The sequence below is a fragment of the Nyctereutes procyonoides genome, unplaced genomic scaffold (assembly GCF_905146905.1).
Source record: "Nyctereutes procyonoides isolate TBG_1078 unplaced genomic scaffold, NYPRO_anot_genome, whole genome shotgun sequence".
Classification (NCBI taxonomy): domain Eukaryota; kingdom Metazoa; phylum Chordata; class Mammalia; order Carnivora; family Canidae; genus Nyctereutes; species Nyctereutes procyonoides.
In genome coordinates this window covers 59,895,639-59,922,897 of record NW_026575140.1, presented here as the reverse complement: position 1 = coordinate 59,922,897, position 27,259 = coordinate 59,895,639, and the positions used below count along the sequence as shown (strand labels likewise).

Below are 27,259 nucleotides of genomic sequence, written 5' to 3'. Positions count from 1 at the left end.
GTTTCCAATTACTGAGGGATATTTTATCAAAGGTGTTTTTCCCAAGGCCCCCCCAAATCCAACTCATAATCATTAGGTGGGCTTATAAATTCATGCTTTATTTACTTATGTATCTAGTTACTGCCTATATTCTAAAAGCAGGCATGTAGTGATTTTAAAAAGTTTGTGTAACTTAAAAATGACAGGCTACCTTGTTTTTCATATGAAAGGTGTTGTTTCAAAGGAGCACAGAAACCAGTCAGTATTGGCTTCTGTTTTTGTTGTACACCTTCCAGGAGCTTTTAACTGAAGACTCTGCCCGCACTTCTTTCCACACAGAGCTTACTGGTATTTGAAGAAGTGTTTCATTTCTCCAGGAAGAATATGATGTATCTTTCTCAAGCTTCGCTTTTATTCTTAAATACACTTATTTTAATTTGTGGAGAAGTTATACAAGGTAATTGTGTACATCATTCTACGGTAAGAATTTTAGCAATATTATTTTAGCTAAAAGTATGATTATATATCTCCAGGAAGATATATATTAAAAGTTTGAAAAGATTAATTGTGCTATACAATACAATTATGGAAAATTAGAGTGTTTATTTAGAAATGCTGAGACTCTGCTTAATTTATAGTATTATTTTTTTAATTTATATTATTTTTAAACTTAGGAAACCGTAAACTGAGGATTCACCCTTAACACATTTCTTATGAAAAAAAATTTTAAAGAAATTACAGGCCTAGGTTAAAAAGTAGCCAGCAACTTTCCATTAACTTTGATAATGAAATATCTGATAGGTAATAAAATATTTGCTTTGCTATTTAAAAAATAAATATTCTATAAGTTTATATTTAAAATACAGTCTTGTGAGTGGTTATCTAGGAAATTAGAAAATTTTATTTATTACAATGTCAGAGTGACACCTAATAAAGTGTATGCAATACTCTGAGTAGATGGGGATTGGATCTGTACATATTTTAAATATTGGTTTATCATTTTAAATGTTATACAACATATTTACCATGGTATCTATACTAGATTCCAAAGTTCCAAGGTTAAAGGAAGAATAAATTTTAGGAAAGCTACAGAAATATTAATAATATAATTCTCTAAAATACTAAAACTTTAAAAATCTTTAGATCTGAAAAAAACATAGTTGTCACATAGGTTTTTGAAAACATTTATTATGCCAATTATTACAGGAGTTGAGAGGAAAGAGCAAGGAGTTACAAATAGGTCTATGTAACAAAATGCCAGCATCTTATTGAGCAAATACCTTTTATCATATGATTAGCTCTTTACCTTTCTCTCAATACCTAGGTCAAAGGAAGGTAAAATTTGTTTCTATTTTCTTTTAATTAACAGTCATTTAAAGTAGGTAACTTCTACCAAACACTGTTTTAATATTGGAAAGCCAATAGTTACCAACAGAAATAAATAGCTTTGGAATGGTAGCTGTAGTTGGCTCTTCATGATGACATCTGTTATTGATTTTGCAAAGCAAAATTCCATGCTTTTTTACTGTTATCACCAATGAGTACTTTACCCTTCAAATCTGTAAATACCTTTACTTATGCCAAAGCGACAAGCCTTCCACAATCCCTTTTCCTCCCCCAAATCCTAATAGCTGGTGGCAGAAAATCCATTTGGCACAGAGTAGGCATCTCAGGGAACCTTCTTAGCCATGTTCATGGAACTTCAGACTGCCGGATGCCTGGATGAGGGATAGCATGTGTCCAACATGGAAACATGCCACAGTTAAAGGTCAAGGCCATGGAGCCATGTTACAGAAAGTAGAGCCTAACTAGATCCTTTTGGAATTGGAAACCAAAAAGGCAGAGCAAAAATACTGAATGAACATATGCTTTTTGTTCATACCTAAAATTTACCTGTAAGGTTTATTTGTAGAAGTTTAACTGAATGGCTCATTGTTTTTTTCTAATGATTACCCTTGTATGTGTCCTGAAATTTCACCTTTTCTGTGTATCTTCTTATTATGTATTAGGTCATATAACATACTTCATGTATTCCTTTCTTATTTCTATTTTTCAATGTAAAGGATTCTCCAGTAGTTAATACTGTAGAAGACATATCTAATGCAAAAGATGAGAGTAAAAGTAATGATACTGTTTATAAGGAAGACTGTGAGGAGTCATGTGATGTTAAAATTAAAATTACACGAGAAGAAAAACATTTCATGTGTAGTAAGTATTAAAAATGACTGCAATTATAAGGGTATATGATTTATTATTTCTAGGTTATGCATACAAGGAAATATACCTTACCTTTGTTTGGGTCATTTTATATGTACCTTGATCATCCTAGGCCAGATGCTGCCTGTTTTTAGCACGTAGTAGGTGCTTAGTAAGTATTTGATGAATAAACGAATGAATCCTTGTATGTCACCCTGTGGCATCAGCTGACCACCGAGGGCAGGGGCAAGCCAGAGGGCACTGACAATTGTGCTTTATCAACCCATCAAAGGCTACTTTCGGGCTTCCATCTGAGCCACAGAAAATGGCTCCTTAGTTTTGAGTAGGGAATTCATTAATACTGAATAGCTGTACAATAGGTATATTACCAAGTCAGCCAATTTATGTAGCAAAGCATAAAAACAAACTTTCAAAGTCTTGGTTTTTGTTTACAGCTCTTTAGTAACAGTGCAGGGATTTTTATGGTCTATGACATGCACACGGGTGGTGGGGGTGGGATGAAGAAGGGGAATGGAAAGGAAGGGGGTGATGACCTGATTCAGCTCCTACGGATGGAAACAGTAGGCCAGGATGTGCAACATAAGCATCTCTGGGCCCTCAGGTTGGCAAGTGCCTCGTGGGTCCCTTAGACAGATACCTAAGTCCAGGAGGAATCTAACAGACATTGAGAGCCCCAGAGTAAAAGTGGAATGAAGCTGGGAGTGGGGATAGATCTCAAAGATTATGAATGTGATTCTGCTGTGAGAGTGAAAATTAGGAATATAGAAATAATCTTTTAAAGAATAATGCATGTGATACTGTGAAGATGCTTTTGTAATAAAGGATCATCACTATATTTAGTCTGAGAAATATATGATAGTCCACGATTATCTCCTGATTTTCAGGGTTGTACTGTATAGAATGTCTTTGGTATAAGAAATACAGACTGAACCATCCAGGGACATCATGGCAGCATGCTCTGAAATGATTTAGGAGAAGTTATTTGTACTCTTCTGGCAACTCTTCTATGAATAAGATTGCTTTTAAAATAAGAAAAACATTTTAAAAATGAAAATATATAGAAAAGTTCAATCAGAAACCAACCAACCAAAATTGTGACTAAATAAAAAAAAAACTGTGACTAAGACTTATTGTTTGTGTATATGTGTGTTTGGCATTTGTTTATATAAAAATACATAGCATTAAAAAAGAAAAAATACATAGCACTAATAGAACAAATTAAAAGAGATTTATTTTTAAAATTACCTTGCATGATATGGATTATTGCCTTATCCGTTCTTATATGGTAAAAATTGAGGACCCTTGGACCTCCTGCTTTTGTATCTCTTATCTTACAAAGTGAGAATTAATATTCAGAATGTTGTCTCTCTGTTACATCAGATTAAATTATTTGGGGATAATCTAAACTATTAGAAATCACAGTTTCATTAAGATCATTGAAACAGTTGTTCCCTTTGTTAGTCCCGTGTTAAAAATTATACTTAGGAATATTTAGATAGATTGAGATATTATTGTGTCTACATATTAACCCAAAATCATGTACAATTATTTTTCACTCTAATTATTTTCTCTAACAATGTAATATTTAGCAAACACTTTTTTATTATAATTTAAGGAAATTTGCAAAATTCTATTGTTTCCTACACACGAAGTACCAAAAAGCTGCTAAGAAATATGATGGATGAGCAACAAACGTCCTTGGATTATTTATCCAATCAGGTATGGATCTTTTATATTGTGTTGTTTTGTACATGTATATCAATAGTATTAGAGGCACAACTATATGATTTTTTAATGGGTTCACATCCAGACATGTGTTGCTTACTCTATTAGAGGCATCATAGCAATCCTTAGGCAAATACAAAGTCACTTGGAGAGGGTGCAGTGTGGTGGCAGGTGTTGTGGCAGGTGTGATGGCAGATTTACAGGGACAAGTGACTCTTCTTTTTAAAGATTTTATTTATTTATTCATGAGAGACACACAGAGAGAGGCAGAGACACAGGCAGAGGGAGAAGCAGGCTCCCCGCAGGGACTTGATTCCAGGATCCTGAGATGACACCCTGAGTCGAAGGTACATGCTCAACCACTGAGCCACTCAGGTGTCCCTACAGGGACAGCTGACTTAAAGAAGTAGGCCCTCAGTGGCGCCCCACCCTGGAGCCCTGCAGCGTGAGAGCTGGACCAGGTTGGCGAGCCACCTGCAGTGACCCTACCTGTGGAGTGCCTGGGTGGCCTTGCAGCAGGGGCCCAGGATGTAGTGTGGGGCAGTGGGTATTGCCATATATTGCAGAGCGGAGTTTGTAGGAGGCTTGTGGATGCCAGCTGTAGAATTCAGTGGAGGGAGTTTTGTTCAGATATAAAATGCTTTAAAGGTGGTGTCTGTGTGTTCAGGTTAATGAGCTTATGAACCGGGTCCTCCTTCTGACCACAGAAGTTTTCAGAAAGCAGCTGGAGCCTTTGCCTCACAGGCCAGTTCAGTCTCATGGTGAGAAATTTGCTATTTCAGACTTTTCATACTTGTCTTCAAATTTTCCTGGATGGAAAAACAAACAAACAAACAAACAAATTTTCCTGGATGGGTTGGTGCATTTAGAGGTTTTGTTTGTAAAATACAGCTCGCTATTATCTAACAGCCTAGAGGGGCACTACTTGCTGGTAGGCAGACTTCAACCCAGACAGATGTTCTTTCCAAAGCTGGGAAAGTTTTCCAGTGTCTAAAAGCCACAGCTGCACACACATCCTGAATCTGTTGCAAATGGCACAGTTTTATGGAAGTTGTTTCTGGACTGTTCTTTACATTTTATCCACAATTAATCTTCAGTTAGAAGAAAAGAAAATTTCAGAGTTCTTTTCACCTGTAAAAAGTATTTTTGATATGTTCCAAATATTTCAAATTGGGACATAAAATTTGAAAAGAAAAAGAAACTTAAGACAGAAATAAAGTGGAATCTAGAGCTTTTTGTAATAATATACAGTGTAGTAATTCCAAGAGGCCTGCATTTCTAAGAAAAATATTGTATTGATCTTTCAAATATGAATTAATGCCAGAGTTCCAAGTAAAAAAATGTTATTGAAAGCCTAGGGTGTGATCTTTCTTCCTTACAAAGGGAAGGAAAGAAACAATTACTGAGAATCTCCTAAGTGTCAGGTGTAAGATGGGCACCTCCATATGTTATTTTATTTTGAATTATTTTATTGTACCTCATGTATCTCTGAGGCCAGACCACTTGCCTCCCCATAACTCATGCAGTTTCCTCATTGCAAACTGGTAGTACTGACCTGATGCAGTTGTTGCAAGGATTACATGACTAAGTACATGAAAATCTCCTCAAATATTGCCTGATGCACAGATGATAGGAGGGTTTGCTGTGAGAATGATCATCATCAGAGGAGGAATAGGCAGCCCAGGAAAAGCTAAATAATGTGTTCACATTTATTTGGATGGTGATGGCGAAGAGTGTATTCCAACCCAGAACAGTCCTCTCTTGTGGACTTCTATCATATCTCTGAGCATAAAGTTATAAAAGAATGTCTCTTAGCCTTTCAGAACAAAGGCAATAAATCTATATCTTCTGGAAATAAAGGGGAAAGGAAACAATCTTTTACAGCTAATTTTTTGTAGACAACATTTTCTAGATATGTACTGTGTGCCAGGCACTGTGCTAAGTGCTTTACAAAATATCTTACCATGTAAAGTTGCCAGAATGACACTACAAATTAGGCAGTATTACTATAAGGATAGAAGCGGAAAACCTAGCCAAGGATTCTCAGCTGCTCCTTAGAGGACTGGGACTCTAACCCAGGCTTCTGGCTCTGGAGTCTCAGGCTTTCATGTGTTTGTTTCTCTGGGTAATAAATCACGTGTGCTCGCTTCGGCAGCACATATACTAAAATTGGGTAACAAACCACATAAAGGTTGCATTCTATTACATTTATAAACATAATACAAGGTAAAGTATCTTAGAATCCAATGTAATATCCATATCCACACCATGTTTATAATCCCCTGGGAAGCGGGACGCTTTGGAGAGGGTGATTGCAGGCGCTACAGTTCTAACTATTGGCTCAGAGCAGACTCTGGCCTCAAGCATAATTTCTTCTTGCTGAAGAAAGTGATTTCCTGTACTCTCCCTTTGGCTCTTGTTATACTGGTTCCCAACTAGAGTCTCTGAAGTTTCCAATAGTCAAGGATGTGTCACTTACAGCTAATCTACTTATTCATCTGGTTTATCCTTCCCATTCATACATATTTACTTTACACATTATGCACCCCCAACCAAGCCTAGATTCCTGAAAAAGCATTATTTATTGGACTAGAGAATGCATCACTATGAAATAAATTAAATAAATGGATCCCAAATGGAACATTTAAGCAGTATGGAGTACTAATCTCTCTCTCACTGTTAGAACAGTGTTATTATTGATGAAGGTTGATTGCGACATGAATTCCTTAATCCCATTTCTTTTGTGTATTTTCTCTGTTTTCTAAAATTGAAATCATTCTTCATTTCTAAGAAGTTAAAGTTATCATATTGTTAATGGAAATTATACTCATAATTTCAAATAGTGCTATCAGATCTCTACAGTAAAATGATTAAGTCTTAACATACACTTGAAAATATCCTAAATAACAAATTTTACTTTTCTAGGTTTAGATTGCAGTGATATTAAAGATACCCTTGGTTCTGTCACCAAAACACCAAGTGGCTTATATATAATCTACCCGGAAGGATCCAGTTACCCATTTGAGGTAAAGTTTTTCCTTATTATATGAAACAGGATAAGCAGTCTATTTAATTAATATTAAATTTTAATTGTTTTAATTTTTCTGAAAATTTTAAGATAAACTGGTAGAAGTTCCAGTTTCAAAATTTCGGTTTTCTGAAATTCTTTGCCCAAATCACAAACCTGTAGGAACTTGAGACTCTTTCACTTTTCCATTTGAGATTTCATGTTTAAACTCTGAAGTAAATCCATATGGTGTAAGATCTTATCTTTACAGTAAGCAGAAATATGCATATAAATGCCTGCTTTCGTTAGCTTGTGGATATTAGAAAGTAGTAGGGTGCTCTGCCTTGGTGCTTGCTAAAAAGTCTCCAATTTCTCTTCCTCTGAAGGTGACAAATGATTTTATGTGATTATATAATAAATTAATAATAAAAACCTTTCACTAAAGTATGAGGCAGATTGAGAAAATCTTTTTAAAATTAAAATCATTTTTAAATTGAATAAAATAAACTATCCTCATGTCTATCTTTAGTAGTCCTATGCTATGATTTCTGGAAGAAATTTCTATCAGAAATTTTCTGTTATTGACAAGATTATTTAGCCTAGTAATATTACATATACAATAACATATACATTACTTATATATAATATTGTTTGTTTACTCTTTGTGTATAAGAAAGTTCATGATGTCAGTATCACGCCTTATTGGTAATCTTCATTACACAATAAAATAATTTTTCTACTGAGTAGATATGCCAGTTTCTCATCTTGAAATCACTAAATTATATGGCTTTTTTACTAACATTATTTTTGACATCTATTAACAAGGTGTCAAAAAATTGGGATTTAGGTGGGAAATAATTTTAAAATTACCTAACTTGCTTCACTTACAGATTCAAAAAAACCCTGAACGTATGTGGAGAGGGAAGGCTTCTAATTTTTCAAGAATGTGTTGTGAAATTACCTTTTGAGGTCGTGGGAAGGTGTTGATTCCCTACCTTCCTCCACACTGCCTTTCTCCGTGGGCAGGCAGTTTCTGATGGGGATGATTGCTTGCATTTTGTCCTCTGGGTTGGGTCCCTCAGTAGTCCTCGCAGGGGTATTGAGCAGGTGCCAACAGGGGCTTCCAGGAATACCTGCTGAGGTGGGCATAGAGCAGACCTTTCTGTCTGCTGACCCCAGTCTGAACACAGGCCTTTCAGGTGTCTGGAGGAAAGTAATCAAAGGCAGGCACACGGGCATATTTAATTAACACTTAAAAATCAGTGTTTTAATTCAAAGGAAAAGTTAATTTGCGAATACCTCATTTTGCTACATCAGATTGGTAGCATTACCACCCAACTGAAAAATATCAGTTGAGTTGAGGAACAAGGGGATGACCTCATGATGCTTGAAATGCAACCAACTTACATATGCAAACACATGGCTGACACCAGGGACAGTAATTAGGTTAATGACAAGTTTGTCTTATAACAAACAGCATTATGTCTAGGGATTTACATTTGAATATATTAATAGCATACAATTGCATTGAAACTTTTGGTGGAATGGTTTTCTCTTTCTTTAGGCTTAAGGGTGAAGCATGAGCTTTATGTCAATGAATAAAAATGATAGTATATAATTTTTGTGTTTTCTGGATCTGTTTTAGGTAATGTGTGACATGGATTACCGAGGAGGTGGATGGACCATGATACAGAAAAGAGTTGACGGGATCATTGATTTCCAAAGGCCGTGGTGTGATTATCTGGACGGATTTGGTGACCTTTTAGGTCAAATCTTATTTCTCCTCTTTTTCTTCTTTTTGGGATGACCCCTATAGACCGTTTCTCTGTTAGTCACATCATTAGCAAAAACAGCAATCTTTCCTCTCTCAAATTACTCTCTCTTCACGTCATATTACTTTAGAATGAATGGGTCTTTCGTTGGGATCTGGAAACCCAGATACCTGTTGAAATGGGGTTGAGTGAAAGTTCTGAGGGTCTTTATTAAGTATTTACTGTGTACCCAGCAGAATTCTGGAAGATGCTCTAGAACTATTTGTGGAATGAAACGTTGTGTGGTGGGCAGGGTTGTCACAAACCTTGAAATACTTGGCGTGTGTGCTGTGTCTATGAGCATGCAGAACTGAGGTGTGTGGAAGGACAAACTCAAGTTACATGACCTGGGAGTAGTATTTTATTAAAATATGAATAAAAATCACTATGCTCAAAATTTGAAAACTGTAAACCCCAAAAGAATTCTAAAATCCATGACAGTATTACTTTTGCTGGCAAATAGAAATGCTGGTATTTCTGAACACTGCAGAATTGTAACTTTGTTGGAAGTTTTACATTTTCATCATTTTTGTGCTGTTATTTTAGGTTACTGTTGTTTTAATTCAAAAGCCTTAACATCCCATAATAACATCATCCAAGGATTTAGTAAATGGTGGTGTTAGTTCTGTTGCTATAATCCCTGCTGCATGCTAATGAATTTAGAAAGGATGTGAAATGTAATGAGGTCTGATGAACACGGCTAGATTACTACCGGGTCATGGAGTGCATGAACTCATGTATTGTGTGTTCTCAGCATTATCTCTAATTTTCTGCCAAGTGCTACCTCCTGATTTCGGTGGTCACAGATCTACAGACTGAATTGCCATCTTCCTTACTTTATGCTTATTTCAATGGGGAAATTATCCGAGTTTTTCTTTTTTTTTAATTATCTGAGTTTTGAGACAAAGGTCCTCAGGCAGGCATACTTCATGTTCAAGTACAGACTATACTTAGTGTATTTTTTAAAATAAACTTGGAATTAAGGAAAATATATTGTTACTTTATTAGGGCTTGGGTAGAGGGGCAAGATGGCAAAGATACTTAAAATGGAGGGTCGTGGGCTGCACCCACCTTAGCTCTTGTACCCCGTTCTTTTCACTTCTAAGGGGGTGTGCAGTTGGGGTGACCATCCCTGGGGGGGACATGGGATCTTAGCTAGAGGTTGACCGATGTGAGTGTTGGCACACTCTCCCCCAAACTCTTTGAGGTTTGTTTCCACAATACCCTGTACTTCCTTCTGTAATATTATGATACAGCTGGAGGAATGTGTTTTAGGGCAGAGGCTGTACCAGGGTGGGCAGGGGAAGGTACAAAGCCATCAGCTGGAACATGCAAAGGGTCAGCAGCCAGAACACTGAGTTCCCCAATTCATCCTGGAATTCATTTTCATCCATTTCATTCCATCACACTTCCATTCATAAGTAACTGACACACTGCATTATAATGAAGAAATGTTTATTCACAGAGCATCATTCTGAAAGAAAAAGTAATTTCAACTGAGCCTTTTCAGAGAAATCTTTCTTTAGGAGCTGGTGATCTGGAGGTTAAAATTCTTAACATTTATAAGTACACATCATTTTGTTACCTGCCATAATATTTCAACAGCTTTTTTGTTGACATATCTTAAGGTAAATCTTGAAATTTTACTTAGTTGTATTAAAATATATTAAAAAACTTTTTTTTTAACAGGCGAATTTTGGCTAGGACTAAAAAAGATTTTTTACATAGTAAATCAGAAAAATACCAGTTTTATGCTGTATATTGCATTGGAATCTGAAGATGACACATTTGCTTATGCATCATATGATAACTTTTGGCTAGAAGATGAAACAAGATTTTTTAAGATACACTTAGGACGGTATTCAGGAAATGCTGGTAAGTTTTTTCTTCCTCAAATTATGCAGGATATTTAAATATAGCTGACTCAGTATTAGGAGAAGATAAAGTAATGCATTTCTCTTGGTCTAGTATACATAACTGATAACATAGATTAGAAGAGAGAAAACTGAGTTTTGAAGCTGCTATGATCATTGAACCACTTTATGATTTTGAAGAACTTATATTCTTTAAAACTATTTTATGGGTTAATTACAATTAACTCTGCAGAGTAGAGTCTGTAGAGAAAGCTGGGAAGGAATTGTTGACATTTTCATGTTCTGAGAGGTTGCATTTAGAAATCAGAGTGTTTGAGCTGATCTCCACTCTTCTCACTTTCCAGGTAAAGGAGCCTGAAAAATTAAGTGACTTGCCCGTGAGTCCCAGGTCATCACACTTGACCCAGGGCAAGAAGCCAGGTTGATAGAACAACTAGTTTGGGGTTGTTTTTTCCCACTATGCCTTAGTGCACTCATTTCCAAATAAATTTAATTTTTAAGAACTTCAGAACACTTCATATTAACTTTATAATTTGATGCTGAAATTTTAAATTTGAGATGATACCAAATTCAGCTCTCCTACTGTTGCTCATCATGGTGCTTTATTGTGTATATTTAGTGTTAGAAATAAAAAAATGAGGGAGATGTGTTCCCAGTTCTTTAACTAATTACAATATAGAGGGGGATAAAGAAAACCGAAAATGTGGAATACTGAATACTGATAGAGCTTTGGGGGTTTGAGAGGGGGAGAATGATCCCAGTTGATTGCATCCAGAAAATCTTCCTGGAAGGGTAGTTTCTAACAAGGAGTTAATGTTAGATTCAACGTGGGAAAGTTTTTTGAAAGTATATGCTCCTGCAGAACCCGATTCAGTACGTCTGGGCCCAGGTATTTGTATTCAAAGATGGATATGTTGGCATCCTTATAGTTGAGAACCACTCATCTGTACTTGGAGGAAGGGATAGGCTTTTGGCAGATTAATGTTGGCAAAGACAGCGGCTTGAGTCCCAGCACAGCGGGAGGAAAATGAGCACAAAGAGTTGCCCAGTTTGGGTGGAGTCCCTGACATCTGAGGGGGTTAGCCTTGGGATTTTAGGGGAAAGTCTGAAATTCAAATCATGATGAAATTTTTAATGCTGCATCTGTAAAGAACTACCTAAATATGGAAAGTTTGTGTGAGTTTCTCTATTAGACTAGGATCTAGTTAGAGGATAGGATTTACAATGGCACAAATGTTTTCATCACGGAGCCCTCAGACTTTGCCCTCAGAAAATATTCTGCATTTTCCCAATAAGGTTAAGTAATTTTCAACAGATGGCCACATAACACAATCAATACAAAGAAAAGGTGTCAATAGAACATAGAGATAGAAATTGATAAAACTACGAGGTTAAGAATGATCAGGTATATGGTAGAGGTGAGCTGCAAATCTGATTTTGACCTCAGAGCAAAATAGAAATATGAAATTCAAACATTTGAGCAACACAGTTGTTCCAGGGGGACAAATATTCCTGATTCTAAAACTTGAGAAAGCTTTGTTTGGTTTCTCAGAGAAAACCAAGTGTTATGTTCTCTCAGTACACTCATAGGAAACATGGCAGTGAGTTTTAATGGGCTAGTTATTAAAAATAGACCTATGCATTATATTATACTATGTTATATCATTATTTTTAAGGATTTTATTTGTAAGTAATCTCTGCACCCAATCTGGGACTTGAAGCTACAACCTGAGACCAATAGTCACATGCTCTACCGACTGAGCCAGCCAGACATCTCGTATGCATTATATTCTAAAAATCGTTTATTAAATGTAAGCCAGTGAGGAGCACATATAACATATGATCCTTCTGATGGTTGGTCTTTATCCAGGGAAAGTATCTGTAGAGGGCTCATATAATTTAGGCAATGCTCCTTAGGTGTCATGTCTCTTGTCTGAACTTCTGAGAGGTATAGCACTATGTGGGTGTTGAAAATTATATTCTCCCTCAAACACCTGTAATGTTGGCATTTCATTTTCTGTGATGTGCAGAGTAAGAAGCTGTAATAGTCAGCAGAGTTGGAGCATAGCATGGGCCACTGGCACTTGTGAAGTACTCCAGGCTCCTCGAGTACCTGTCTCAAGAGATGCCAAACATTCAGAGCACAATGAAACAAATGTGGGCTTTGGATTCTTCAGATATTTCACATAGCTTCACTTTAAGTCAATCTTTCAAACTGATTAGCAAAGGTGTTTTTGTTTTTGTTTGTGTTTTTGTTTTTGTTTTTGTTTTGAGAGAGAGAGAGTGTGTATGCACAAGGGTCGGTGGGGAGGGGCAGAGGGAGAATCTCCAGCAGCAGCCCCCCTGAGCCCGGAGCCCATAGGCCGAGGCCGGGCTCGATCCCATGACCCTGAGATCATGACCTGAGCCCAAACTGAGGGTCAGATGCTCAAAGAACCACTTCATTCAGTCGCCCCCAAATTAGCAAAGTTGACTCATGAGTGAGATCTAGGCATAATGGCACTAATCAGAATCTTCTGTTTAAATAGTTTTAGTAAAACCAGAGTCCTGCCCGGCTACTTACTTACATGGGCTGCCTTGGCTGGGATTTGCTCTTGCGGGTTTTTGTGACTGTCAGGGATGCCATCGCGTGCTATCCTGTGTAGGCCTTGTAAACACGGTGTTCCTGTGAGTACTCTCCATGTGCTGGTGGAGAGCCACACCTCAGTAATGAAGCTGATTACATGCTTGAGGCAACTGGGTATTTATATAAATTTGGTGGCCCCTACATGTGCATCTAGAAATGTAAGCAGCTCGTGGTGGCAGCTCCCTTTTCACCCATGCCTCTGTATTTGAGTGATGGAGGATGGTGGGGGCATGGAAACTTAGTCTGTACTCTTTATTATTATTTTATAGAAATCATTCTTTTCTCTTAATTACCAAGTACTGTATACCCTTCCCCAAAGTATGACAGATCTGTACAGCATCGTATTTGGCTTAAATTATCTGATTCTGCATAAAAAGCCAAACGCCTGTTTGGATTGTGATTTTATATCAAATGTCCACTCAGAGATGCCCATCATGCTGAGGATTTCATTTCCAGATCTTGGCATATTGCAATCTGGAGGAGAGATTTTATTTTATTTTAATTTTTTTAAAAGATTTTGTTTATAAATTCATGAGAGACACACACAGAGAGAGAGGCAGAGACATAGACAGAGAGAGAAGCAAGCTCCATGCAGGGAGCCCGACGTGGGACTCGTTCCTGGGTCTCCAGGACCAGGCCCTGGGCTAAAGCCGGCGCTAAACCGCTGAGCCACCCAGGCTGCCCTGGAGGAGAGACTTTAACATGATACCTAGTAGAAAATAATTTAAACCTTAGCTCTAGATGTGAAGCTTTGTAACAACAGTCCGGAAAGGTCAATTAAGGTGACAAAAAGCGCCTTTAAATTTAGTCTTTAAAAATCCCTATTTTCCCCAGGTGATGCGTTCCGGGGATCTGGAAAAGAAGAAAACCAAAATGCAATGCCTTTCAGCACCTCAGATGTTGACAATGATGGGTGTCGCCCAGCATGTCTTGTAGGGGGTCATTCAGTGAAGAGCTGCAGTAGCCTGAATAACAACACCGGCTGGTGGTTCAACCAGTGTGGTCTAGCGAATCTGAATGGCGTCCATCACTTTCCCAGGAAACTGCTCGCAACTGGGATTCAATGGGGCACGTGGACGAAAAACAGTGCACCTGTCAGGATTAAATCTGTTTCCATGAAGATTAGAAGAACCTACAACCCATATTTTAAGTAATCTTTTTTTTTTTAATTTTAGTGTGTGTTCCAGTTATTTTTGATACTATAGAAAATATTTTACATAGTTTCTCTTTTTACTGGGTTTCAAACATATTAGCCAAAATCTAACTATAGACGACATCTAGGTGTTAAGGGTTTAATCAGAGATCTTTAATTTTGTAGAGTTTTCTAAAACATAGCTCCAGTGTATGCTTTCTACTAACTACATTAGTAATATGTAATAAAATTTGTTTTAAATGAATTGTACCTTGTTTTCCTGGAGTATGTTGTCCTTTGAAAGCATTGTCCCTTCTCTGGAAAGTACATGTACTATAGTATATTGTTAGGAAAATTGAAGAGATCGTTATGCTTACTTCCATATTCATTCAAAATGGTTAACTCTATAATCCACAGATAATTTCTATTGAAGACCATTATAAGAAATAACTGTACAGATTAATATACACATGGTTTAAATACTTTACTATCTCCAGGTGATTCCACAATATTTTACAGGTAATAGAGTTGGCTGCACAAATGAAGTCCTTTTTTTTTTCACATTTTGTTGTGGTTAATAATTTAATTCTTGTTTGTAATGAAGTGACTGTGCTTTCCTATCCTGATCACTTGCATTCTAAAACACATTCCTAACTTTGCTAAGCCAGTGGGAATGGTAGAGTCTTCTCTAAGTGAAGGACAACAGAGGAAGAGCCATGACTCTGGTCTAGACGTAGCTCTCGGAAGAAGCATGTCCCCTCCACTATTTCCACGAAGTTGGGAAGAGCTGGAGTGGTGAGTGTCCTATGGGAAAACACAGCAGGGAACATCCTGGCCAAGGGTCAGGTATTGATAAAAGAGACAAGGGGAACAAGGATTAGTATTGAACAGGAAAGTACTTAGTCCAGAGTTAGGGTGATAGGCTGAGGTGAAAAGAAGGCTGAGTTTAAAATACAGTTGCAGACATGGATCTCAAGGGGAAGCACCTGCCTGGGGCTGAGCTTGAGCAGAGCAGAGGATCTGATCTGAGTTCAGGGATGGGCAAAAATGCCATGGTCATCAGACAAGATTGCTTTCATGTGGATGCCTCTCAAAGCTGTGAATGAATCATGTAGAGTCTGCACAGGGTAAGGTCGCAGGCGGGCATGGTTCCTGTGGTCTCCCATGCTTGCATGAGGCACCACTGAGGTTCTATGTCTTGGAGGAAGACTTCTACCATGTTGAGGGAGCATAGAACTGGGGCCTACTGGCTTTTATTCCCGCAGTGATGGGAGCATTGAAAACCAACTTACCTACAAATTTGGGGAATCGTTTTGCTCTGTAGCAAGCTGTGTCTTTCATGTGGATTCTGGACGTTAACATTCTCATGGAGGCTCTGCAGGGCAGTGTCCTATACCACCTGGCCAAGCCCAGGGGTTTCACATGCTTTCCCACTGCAAAGGCCATGCAGATTGTGGGAACATTGCAAGTAAAAGCAGAATGGAATTAAATGTGGAGACAGTAAGGGAGAGACTCAGAGAACACCAAGGAATTTTTTTTTTTAATGATTTTATTTATTTGAGAGTGAGAGAGAAAGCAAGTGAGTGAGAGGGATCTGAGCTCCTGCTGAAGCAGGGGCCAGATGTCGATCTCACGACCCTGAGATCATGATCTGAGCTGAAATTAAGCATCTGAGTTGGATGCTTAACCAATGGAGCCCTCCAGGTGCCCCAAGAAATATTAATTTCTCTGGATCTGGGAGTAGGAAGATACAATTGACTTTGGTTGGCTAAGTGACAATGGCCCCAGGAAGCCTCCTAAGACCTCAGATCCCATTGCAAAGGAGAAAGTATATTTTGGTGAATAATCTCGAGCTTAAGGCTCCCAGAAAGGAGGCAACCTGACCCCTGTGAGCAACTGAGTGATCAGGACAATTGTCCCTTTCTTGCCATCTACTATCCCAGCAGCACACACATCTCAGCAGCAGGCAGAAAGGCTGCATCACATGCTGTGACTGAACAGCATCATCACAAATTCATCCTTCCAGGTCTGAGGACTGCCCCAGATAGATTGTCCCCTATAAAAACACACATCCTCAAACAAGGTAAAGAAATGAAAATAAAAACACTACTCTTTCATCAACTTACACCTTATTTATTAGTAAACACTGAAACAGCGTCTGGTTAAAAATCAAAGGAAAAAGGTGCAGAGTCAGGGCTTCCCTCTACAGCAACTTTTATTAATTACAAATAGAAAAGCTTCGTAGTTGTGGTGACTCTGAGAACTATAAGTACTTAGAAGCAGGCTAGAAACAAGTAATCTGTTTAAACATAATCATAACACATCACGGCTGCATTTAATATATTCATTCTGTTTGTTTTCTGTAAAAGCTCTAGTTAAGAAGTCAAACGCTTGCCGTGTGGCGCTTGAGACTTTGATGCACAAACAGTTGGGAGTGAGACCTGAGGCACTGCGTTTCCCAGGACTGGGGAAGCTCTTCATATTTCCACAAAGCAAGGCTTCTGAAACAGAAACAAATGGTATAATGAGAACTTTGATTTTTTTTTTTTTTGGAATTCACACAAATTGTTGAGAAACACATCTGAAAATGTGTTTAACTTACATCTTTTACAATACTGTAATTTCATACTTGGATATAACTTTTGTTAAAAAATACATTTTTAGGGAGTAAAATTCCATGAATATCTCAAAATAAGACTCTCAAGACTTGCCAGACACTGAAGAAGTGAACAGACTCAGTATCATAAATCAGAAGTATGAAAGCAACTGATAATGTGAAAATCGAGGACTTTATACAGTGTCCACCCTCTGGACACAGGACCTGCATTAAACTCTCCATTTTCGATGAGTTTTGCATATAGCAGACTGTTGTGTCCCCGTCTCGTCTCAGTGCCAGTGTGTTTGTTCCGCACCCCCTGTGAGGTACCCATGGGCCCAGGGCACAGAGTCTGTACTGGTGGCCACAGGACACCACAGGCTGCCCGGCATCCTTGTGAGACTTTGGCTGGAAGCCAAGTGGCCTCACGGAGCCAACACTGACCGTCCCATGGAAGACATTTGGGCAGAAAAATGACTTATGTGTGAGGATGAGTCAAGTCAGCTCTGTATTGTGTGTGTTCCAGTCCTTCTCAGCTTTTCCACCTGCCTGGCTGGGTGTGATCACCCTGTGGGGACCAGGACTGGCCCCAGAGCCTCAGCTCCCTCAGGGAGTCAGCTCCCTGCTTCCTCCTGGGACACAGGTGGTCCGGAAGGAAAAGCCTCCTGGACCCCCTCCCACCCAAACATAATGAACAAAAACAAGAGTTAGGAGACTCTGTTTCCTGTGCTGTCAACTTTCAGGGAAAGAGTATTTTAAAGAAGCAAAGCTCAGATGAAGTTTCCTCACTGGTTGTGAGGATCTCCTAGAAGGAGGCTGTGTCCTGGGGAGTCGGTCCTAGCACCAGGGACGGGGGGAGGCCAGGCTGCTGTGTGAATCCCCGAGTCTGAGTCATATGGTGCCAGAAGGTGGTACAGGATGTGGCCATGGTATGAAGTGACAGGGGCAAGCAGGAACTCTGCTGGGTGGGGACAAGCCCGCTGCCCACTGGTTACGTTTGGGTGGGAAGGATGACAGTCAGGTCATCATGACCAAATGCATGATGAAGTAGCAACCAGAGGGGAGGGTCTGGTATTAGACTCCAGGAGAAGTGTCTTTCCCCAGACACCTTCTCCTAAGGTGAGCTCAGGAAGAGCAGAGGGAACCATCTGAAGCTTACTCCAAAGCAGTGAGGATACAGATGCTGTGGAGGCTGAGAGAATTAGGGCCATTGAAGTCTAACATTGGCATAAGTACAACCATTGTAGCTTCAGTAGCCATCTCAGGCCACTGTGACCAGGCCACTGTGGCCAGGCCACTGTGACCAGGTACTGAACTCTACCCTACCCTGGCTACAGAAAAAAAAAACACAAAGCATGCCCTTATCGGAATAAGGAAGCAAGAGCTCGTGAGACCTCTTCACTGGAGATTCCCACCTTTACTGAAAAACCCCACCTTACCCCTAGACCAGCCCTTAAAAACCCAGCTGTAACCCATCTCGGGGTCCAAGTCTCTGCTCCGCTGTGTCAGGTATACTTGGACCCAAGCTTGAGCTTGCTAATAAACCCTCATGTACTTGCATCAGTGTCGGCTCCTTGGTGGTTTCTCGGATTTGCAATCTTGGGCACAACAGATGCATGTGCCCAGATCCATTATTACTGGGCAAATTTGGAGGAATTTGAGCACTGAGCCTGACACAGAGGATTATGTATGAGGAAAGCTCTGTTGGTCTAGAGGACCTCATTATGAATTGTGGAGTTAGGAGCTTTAGGGGAATCTTGCTTCCTCAACTGGATGTTCTGATAAATTGTTTTGGAAAATTTCAACCCCAAAGCTTTCTGAAACTACTCAGACATGATTGGAAGATGTTGTGATAAATTTGTTGCAGTGTCTTGGAAGGTTATGAGGGTCTCTGACTCAGATCTGTAATCTACAAGGTAGATGATGTGCCCTGGTAATTAGAGGCAGACTCCTAGATTCAGAGCTTGGTGGCCTGATCCTTACTTCCCAACCCACCAAGAAAGTTCTTTTCTTTCACAAATACAGCTTCTGCACACTTGTCTGTAGAACACATCAGTTGTGGTGGTTTGAACTGGGGACAGGGTTGAGTTTCCAGGTTGGGAGGGGCAATTTCTTTTATTTTTTCTTAAAAAAAATTATTTATTTATGAGGGTGGGGGGAGCAGGGCGAGGGAGAGAGAATCCCAACCAGACTCCCCCAGTGAGTGCGGAGCCTGACACAGGCCCAATCTCACGACCCTGAGATCATGACCTGAGCTGAAACCAAGAGTCAGATGCTCTGACTGAGCCATCCAGGTGCCCCCAGGCAATTTCTTTTCATGAACAATGCTGGGTACGTTGGCACTGCCCAGGGATGGGACTACCCTCTGCTTACATTGGTTAAGAGGACTTCGGGACCTCACTGAACAGAATTTCTGAGGCTGCCCCCTCTTTATCTTGTAGAAGAACAGCTGGCAGTAGAGGTGTGTCACCAGTACAAGGAGTGAGTTTGGTTTCATAATTGGAAGACTTAGCAGGCCTTCCAGAGCTCCATCAATAAAGACAAAGGGTATGGCACAGAAGGAGAAAGAGTGCAGACAAGCCTTAGGAATGCGAGAAACTCACTGACGTAGCTCCCCAGTGTCCTCGTTATTTGTACAAGGATGTACTTTGTCTCCACATTGAATTGCTCAGAGCTGTGTGATGGTAGGTCTCTGTTCTGGGAGAGGCACTTAAAAGTTTCCATCAGGGTCTTGTATGCTCTTTCAGTCACGTAGCCAAGCCAGGCTGTCCAACTGGTTACCCAAGGTATAAGCCATCAATCAACAAACGGGTCCTGCCTGACACCAGCAGGCTCTGAGCTTTAAACAGCACATCATAAATCATCAGCTCAATGCCTTATTTTGGATCTAAGTGTCAGCACCAGAATCCCAGGCATCCCTGGAGATAAGTGTGGAGTTGTCCTGTAACTATCCTACACAATCTACCCTCTGACACTACCCATGCCTTTTAAATTATATATTGAGAATTCTTTTCCCTGAAACTTTGCCTATTTATAGAACAGGGGGAAAAAACATTTTCCAAAGTAATAAATGCCTCCCAATGAATATTGGTTTTAGACACATTCCACCACTGAATATATTTCTGAATATATTTTGGGGAAAGGGGATTGCTTTGTTAAGAATTAAGATATATGCGGCTGCTGGGTGGCTCAATCCGTGGAGCATCTGCCTTCAGCTCAGGTCATTGATCCCAGGGTCCTGGGATGGAGCCCCTTGTCGGGCTCCCTGCTCAGCAGGGTGTTTGCTTCTCCCTCTGCCTCTGTCCCCTGCTTGTGTTCTCTTTGCCTCTCAAATAAATAAATAAAATATTTTTAAAAATCAGAATTGAGATATAATTTATAAACCATAAAAGCCACCCTTTACAAGTATAGAGTTTGGTGATTTTTAGTACATTTACAAGATTTTGTAAACATTACCACTATGTGACTGAAGAACATTTTTATCACACAGAAAGGAGTTCCATACCCATCAGCAGTCACTCCCCATTTGCCTCCCCTACCCCGCAGTCCCTGTAACCACACATTTACTTTCCGTGTCTATGTAACTATTAGGAACATTTCATATGAATGTGCTCAGGTCACACGTGACTTTCTGTGACTGGCTTCTTCCACTGAGCATTATGTTTTCAAGCTTCATCCATGTTGTAGAGCCTGCCAGTACCACATTCTCTTCTTTTTTGGGCTATAATTCACATGCTACATGATTTACACACACAACATACTCCAGTTAAGGAGGACAATTCAATGGCCTTCAGTATATCCAGAGTTGTTCAACCATCACCACAATCAATTTTAGAATATTTTTACCTCATCTGTGAGTTCATTATATTTAGAGTTGCTTGAGCTTCCTGGATATATAGATTAAGGATTTTCATCAAATTGGGGGAAGTTGTTGGTCAATATATATTCAGATTTTTTAAAAAGATTTTATTTATTTATCCATGAAAGACACACAGAGAGAGGCAGAGACATAGGCAGAGGAGAAGCAGGCTTCCTATAGGGAGCCCGATGTGGGACTCGATCCCAGGACTCTGGGATCACGCCCTGAGCCGAAGGCAGATGCTCAACCACTAAGCCACCCAGATGCTCCTATTCAAATATTTTTAATGCTTCTCTCTCTCCTTTCCTTGACTGGCCATTTTACAAATGTTGACACAGTTGATGATGCCCCACAAGACTCTGAGGCTCTATTCACCTTCCTTTATTTATTTTCTTTCTGTCCTTAAATTAAGTAATCTCAATTGGCCTATATGCAAATTTGTTGGTTCTTTTTTCTGTCTACTCAAATTGGGCTCCTCTTCAGTTATCGTACTTCTCAACCCCAGAATTTATATTTAGTTCTTTTTTAAAAATAATTTCTATCTCTTTGTTGATATTCTCTATTTGATAATATATCATTCTTATACTTTCCTGTGAATCTTTATATATGGTTTATTTTACTTCTTTGAATATATTTAAACAACAGATTTTTAAAAATATTTTGTTTATTTATTCATGAGAGAGACAGAGACACAGGCAGAGGGAGAAGCAGGCTCCACACAGCCTGATGTGGGACTCGATTCCCGGACTCCAGGATCACACCCTGAGCCGACGGCAGGCACCAAACCGCTGAGCCACCCAGGGATCCCCCTAAACAACAGTTTTTTAAAAAAGATTTTATTTGAGACAAAGAGAAAGAGCAAGAGCAGAGGGAAAGGGAGAAGCAGATTCCCTGCTGAGCAGGGAACCCATGAGGGACTCAATCCCAGGACCCTGAGATCATGACCTGAGCTGAAGACAGATGCTTCACTGACTGAGCCCTAAACAACAGATTTAGTCTTTGTCTACTAAGTCCAATATCTGAGGTTCCTCAGAGACAGTTTTTATTGACTGTTTTATGTTTGTTTGCTTGCTTTGTGTTTTGTCCAGTGTGTTGGCCATATTTTTTTGTTTCTTTTCATGTCTTAGAATTTTTTGTTGCAAATTGAACACTTAAAATAATGTAATGTGGGAACTCCGGAATTCAGATTCATTTTCACTCCTCAGGGCTTGTTGTTTTTGCTGCTTTTGTTGTTATTTGTTTGCTCAGTGAATTTTCAGAATCAATTTTGTAAAGGCCTTTATTCTTCTTGTGGGCCCACTGAAGTTTCTTCTTAGTTAGCTTAGTGGTCAGTTAATGATTTGAAAGAGATTTCCTTAAATGCCCGGAACCAATAAGCTTCTAAATCTCCCAATCTGCCAAATGGCTCTGTGTGTGTTTTGGGCACATGCCTTCAAGACTCAGCCAAGAAATTGATGACTCCATTTTCTGCTTGTACAGAAACTCAAAGTGAGTAAGAGGGGAGAGTTTAGGGCCTTCTTATGTCTTTCCTGAGCAGAGCCCTGTGAGGACAGACAGCCACAGGCAAACAGCCTCCCAGATTCCCAGGAATCTAGAAGAATCCCAGGAAGAGCCCCAAGCTTCATACTAAAAGTTTTTTAGAGCCCTTATGGACATCTTATCTGTGAGCTTTTCCTTTTAAGTTTTTTTGGTTAGTCTATTGTTTCCACTACTTCTTATCCTTTGCTTTAGGCAGCCACAATATTACATAATCGTCTCTAATTGTTTTCCGCAAAGGCCCTGGGGGAAGACTTCTTAGCAATTGGAAGGTTCCAAGTAAGGTAAACTACAGTATTATGAATGGATTCTTGGAGGAAACTACCAGGTGATAAAATCATGACCATTCTCTGTGAATGTGCTCTGAAGGAGGCCTGACTCCATCTTCCCTCTCTAGTGTATTCCAGACTGTTGATTTTACTGTGATTACTATGATTTTATTGGTTTTCAAAACTATGGCTGATCTGAGGAGAAATGTGAATAAATCAAATTATAAGGCCACAAAACTCACTGTTCTTACCAAGATTCTTGAATAAATTATCCCTAGATTGTTGCAAGCTTTTGGTTAATCATAAAGTTCTACAACAGTTGATTCTAACCATTTTCCCACAGCATGCTCATTGCTTTTAAAGATTTTTGGAGGATTATAGAGAGGAATAATTTTGCAGATTATTTATAGGAATCAGGTTCAAATGAAAGAACATCTTGTAGATATTTTTAACTAAATCTCCTGGTGCATTTTATTATTGATATTGGTAGTATCATAAACTGTATTAAAATTAATTTAATTTTACTAACTACACCAGATAGTAGTTACATTATGAGTTAAGGTAAACTCATTACAAAATTAACTAGTCATAATTGCACTATTACTTTCTTACTAGAAGTGGCCTGTGGCCATATACCAAATATTGTCATGGATTGGAGAATAAATCAAAGGCCAAGTCTCATTTAATTCTGAATTGCAACTCTTGTGGACATACACATATACTATGCTTCATACTAAAGGTTATACTGACATGAGACCTCAGTGGGCTTTATCTTTAAATAAGGGTCAACTTTTCCTAAATGTTAAATGCTAATAAAGTGTGTATTTTAAATGATTTTATTTATTTTGAGAGAGAGAGAGAGAGAGAGAGAGAGAGAGAGAGAGCCGGGTGAGGGGCAGAGGCAGAAAGAGAGCATCTCAAGAAGATTCCATGCTGAGTGAGGAGCCTGAGGTGAGGCTTGATGATCCCATGACCCTGAGATCATGACCTGAGCCAAAACCATGAGTAGACAACCAATTGAGCCACCCAGGTGCCCCACTAATCAAGTTTACTAGGCTTCCTATTCTGACTAACTGCAAAATTGGCTACATCTAGTTTTTGGTTTTGCATGGTGGATCTATGCAAGTTATGTCTCCATGATGTCCCAGAGGCTGGGGATCCACACATCTTTACATTCATTCCATGTACTTCCACTGCCAAGATTCCAGGCCATTTTCCTTAAACTTTCTGCTTATATCTCAAGGAGCATGTTTACTGGCCATCTTGTGTCAGTGTGATCCTTAGCGTTCTATCTACCTATTTTTTTTTTTTTTTTGAGTCATTATTCACTTCTCCAGGGCTGTACCATCTATCTGTTCAGGCTACTTGTCACTCTTTCTCTTCCTCTTGAAATAACATCTTTGCTAAACGTCCAACATGGGCCAATAATTTTTTTCCTTAGTATGTTTCTCTTCTTTTTTTTTTTTTTTAAGGGGTAGTAGTTTGTACTTGTCACCTGCAAATAGAAATGAGCACTGGGTATTGTATATGACTGATGAATCACTGAACTTTACCTCTGAAACTAATACAATATATGTTAATTAATTGAATTTCAATTAAAAATAATTTTAAAAAGAAATGCAATAGGAATATGAGACAGGTCTGATCCCCATGAAAGGAAAAGAAGGTAGATTAGATAAGAGCCTCACCTTGTGGTCCAAGTCTGAGAGAGCCTTGGCTAGCTCACCAGGGAGCTCCATGGCAAATTTCTCCACTGGAGGAGTCCAATGTTGAGCAGAAATGGCCAGGCCTTCTTGTCTCTCTCCACCTGCCCTGCAGTGATCAGACACTGGCTGGAGAAAGTGTGGCTCCGAATCAAACACTGGGCGATCCTGGAGGCAATGGTAATAGAAATAGTTGATTTACTGACTGTACTTGGAGCTGGTGTGCTCTCTCTCTCGCTCTCTCTTCACAGCCACAGGTCTGCTTTCCATATCCACAATTATGTTATTTAATGAATGTTACATAAATGAAATCATATAATGTGTTCTTTTGAGGTTCGCTTTTTCTCGCCTAGCATAATCTTGAATTTCATCCAAATTGTTATCTGTATCAATAGCTTCTTACTGTTTCTTGCTGATTAGTACTTTATAGTTAGATATACTACCATTTCTTTTACCATTCTAAAATATCTTGTATCCTGTAATGTTGATAAACTCATGTATTTTAATACTCTTAAAAATGGATTTGATTAGATATCCTACATAGATGATCACACTATGATTAAAGACAGTTTTATTTTCACAGATTGGAGTCTTTCATTTCTTCTCATCTTATTACACTGATAAGAACCTCCACTATGATGTTGAATAGAAGTGAGGAAGGCAGATACCCTCATTTTGTTCTTATCATAGGAACTTTCAATCTTAGTGCCCTTTATAAAATTGAAAAGTTTCCCTTCTTATTTTGCTGAGATAATTTATGAAGTAGGTTATTAGGTGCACAAAGATTTAAGGTTGTTATGTTCTTTCAATAAATTAACCACTTTATTTAAGGAAATGACCTTCTTTACTTTGGAAAATACTCTTTTCTTTGTAGGGTATTTTGTTGGACATTGAGGTAACCATTCCAGCTTTTCTTTGTTGAGTGAGTGTTGGAAAGGAAAAAGATACCATGCTTAAAGGCATATATTTGTGTCTTCATATTTAAAGTGCATTTAATTGTAGGCAGCATATAGTTTAGTTTTGTTTTCTTAGCTAATCTTAAAAAATCTCTGCCTTTAAACTGGGGACTTTCAACTACATACTTTTAATGTAATTACTGATATCATTTAGTTGATGGCAACTACCTTACTCTTTTTTTCTGCCTCTTATGTTCTTTATTTTTCTACCTCCCTATTTTTGGACTAAGTGAGCTTTTTTTTTCTTAAAGATTTTATTTATTTATTCATTAGACACACACACAGAGGCAGAGACACAGGCAGAGGGAGAAGCAGACTCCCCAAAGTGGATCCCAGGACCCCGGGATCATGACCTGAGCCAAAGGCAGATGCTCAACCACTGACCCACCCAGGCGTCCTGAGGTTTTTTTAATAATTCAATTTTATCTATCTTTTTGGCTTACTACTCAATCATTTTTCTAATATCATTCTAGTTCAACTAATATTCGATAAAGGAGGAAAGACGATCCACTGGAAGAAAGACAGTCTCTTCAATAAATGGTGCTGGGAAAATTGGACATCCACATGCAGAAGAATGAAACTGGACCACTCTCTTGCACCATACACAAAGATAAACTCAAAATGGATGAAAGATCTAAATGTGAGACAAGATTCCATCAAAATCCTAGAGGAGAACACAGGCAACACCCTTTTTGAACTTGGCCACAGTAACTTCTTGCAAGATACATCCACGAAAGCAAAAGAAACAAAAGCAAAAATGAACTACTGGGACTTCATCAAGATAAGAAGCTTTTGCACAGCAAAGGATACAGTCAACAAAACTCAAAGACAACCTACAGAATGGGAGAAGATATTTGCAAATAACATATCAGATAAAGGGCTAGTTTCCAAAATCTATAAAGAACTTATTAAACTCAACAGCAAAGAAACAAACAATCCAATCATGAAATGGGCAAAAGACATGAAGAGAAATCTCACAGAGGAAGACATAGACATGGCCAACATGCACATGAGAAAATGCTCTGCATCACTTGCCATCAGGGAAATATAGATCAAAACCACAATGAGGTCCCACCTCACACCAGTGAGAATGGGGAAAATTAACAAGGTAGGAAACAACAATTGTTGGAGAGGATGCGGAGAAAAGGGAACCCTCTTACACTGTTGGTGGGAGTGTGAACTGGTGCAGCCACTCTGGAAAACTTTGTGGAGGTTCCTCAAAGAAGTAAAAATAGACCTGCCCTACGACCCAGCAATTGCACTGTTAGGGATTTACCCCAAAGATACAGATGCAATGAAACGCCGGGACACCTGCATTCCGATGTTTCTAGCAGCCATGTCCACAATAGCCAAACTGTGGAAGGAGCCTCGGTGCCCGTCGAAAGATGAATGGATAAAGAAGATGTGGTTTATGTATACAATGGAATATTCCTCAGCCATTAGAAACGACAAATACCCACCATTTGCTTCAACGTGGATGGAACTGGAGGGTATAATGCTGAGTGAAGTAAGTCAATCGGAGAAGGGCAAACAGTGTATGTTCTCATTCATTTGGGGAATATGAATAATAGTGAGAGGGAATATAAGGGAAGGGAGAGGAAATGTGTGGGAAATATCAGAAAGGGAGACAGAACATAAAGACTTCTAACTCTGGGAAATGAACTAGGGGTGGTGGAGGGGGAGGAGGGCGGGGGGGGGGTGGGGGTGAATGGGTGACGGGCACTGAGGGGGACACTGGTCGGGATGAGCACTGGGTGTTATTCTGTATGTTGGTAAATTGAACACCAATAAAAATTAATTTATTAAAAAAAATAATAATATTCTAGTGATTGAATCTTCCCCCCCCAGCTTTGAGAAAAAAATGACATATAACATGGTGTAAATTTAAGGTGTACAGTGTGCTGATTTGATACATATATATTGTGAAATGATCACCACCATAAGGTAAACACATCTTTTTGCCTCACAT

The 27,259-nt window shown here is 39.0% G+C and overlaps 1 protein-coding gene across 1 annotated transcript; it reads left to right on the top strand.

The window, feature by feature from the left end:
* Positions 1–363: 363 nt before the first annotated feature.
* ANGPTL5 (angiopoietin like 5) lies at positions 364–14,393 on the top strand. The gene is made up of 8 exons (XM_055304601.1): positions 364–459; positions 2,043–2,187; positions 3,812–3,915; positions 4,589–4,682; positions 6,847–6,947; positions 8,574–8,694; positions 10,429–10,614; positions 14,074–14,393. Exons 1-8 carry the CDS (start codon positions 364–366, stop codon positions 14,391–14,393), a joined length of 1,167 nt encoding a protein of 388 aa, XP_055160576.1.
* The last annotated feature ends 12,866 nt before the right edge of the window (positions 14,394–27,259 follow it).

Coding starts and splice junctions, on each gene's coding strand:
- ANGPTL5 (XM_055304601.1), top strand. CDS start 364: ATGATGTATCTTTCTCAAGCTTCGCTTTTATTCTTAAATACACTTATT. Junction 3,916..4,588: donor TGGATTATTTATCCAATCAG/GTATGGATCTTT, acceptor CTGTGTGTTCAG/GTTAATGAGCTTATGAACCG. Junction 4,683..6,846: donor CAGGCCAGTTCAGTCTCATG/GTGAGAAATTTG, acceptor TTACTTTTCTAG/GTTTAGATTGCAGTGATATT.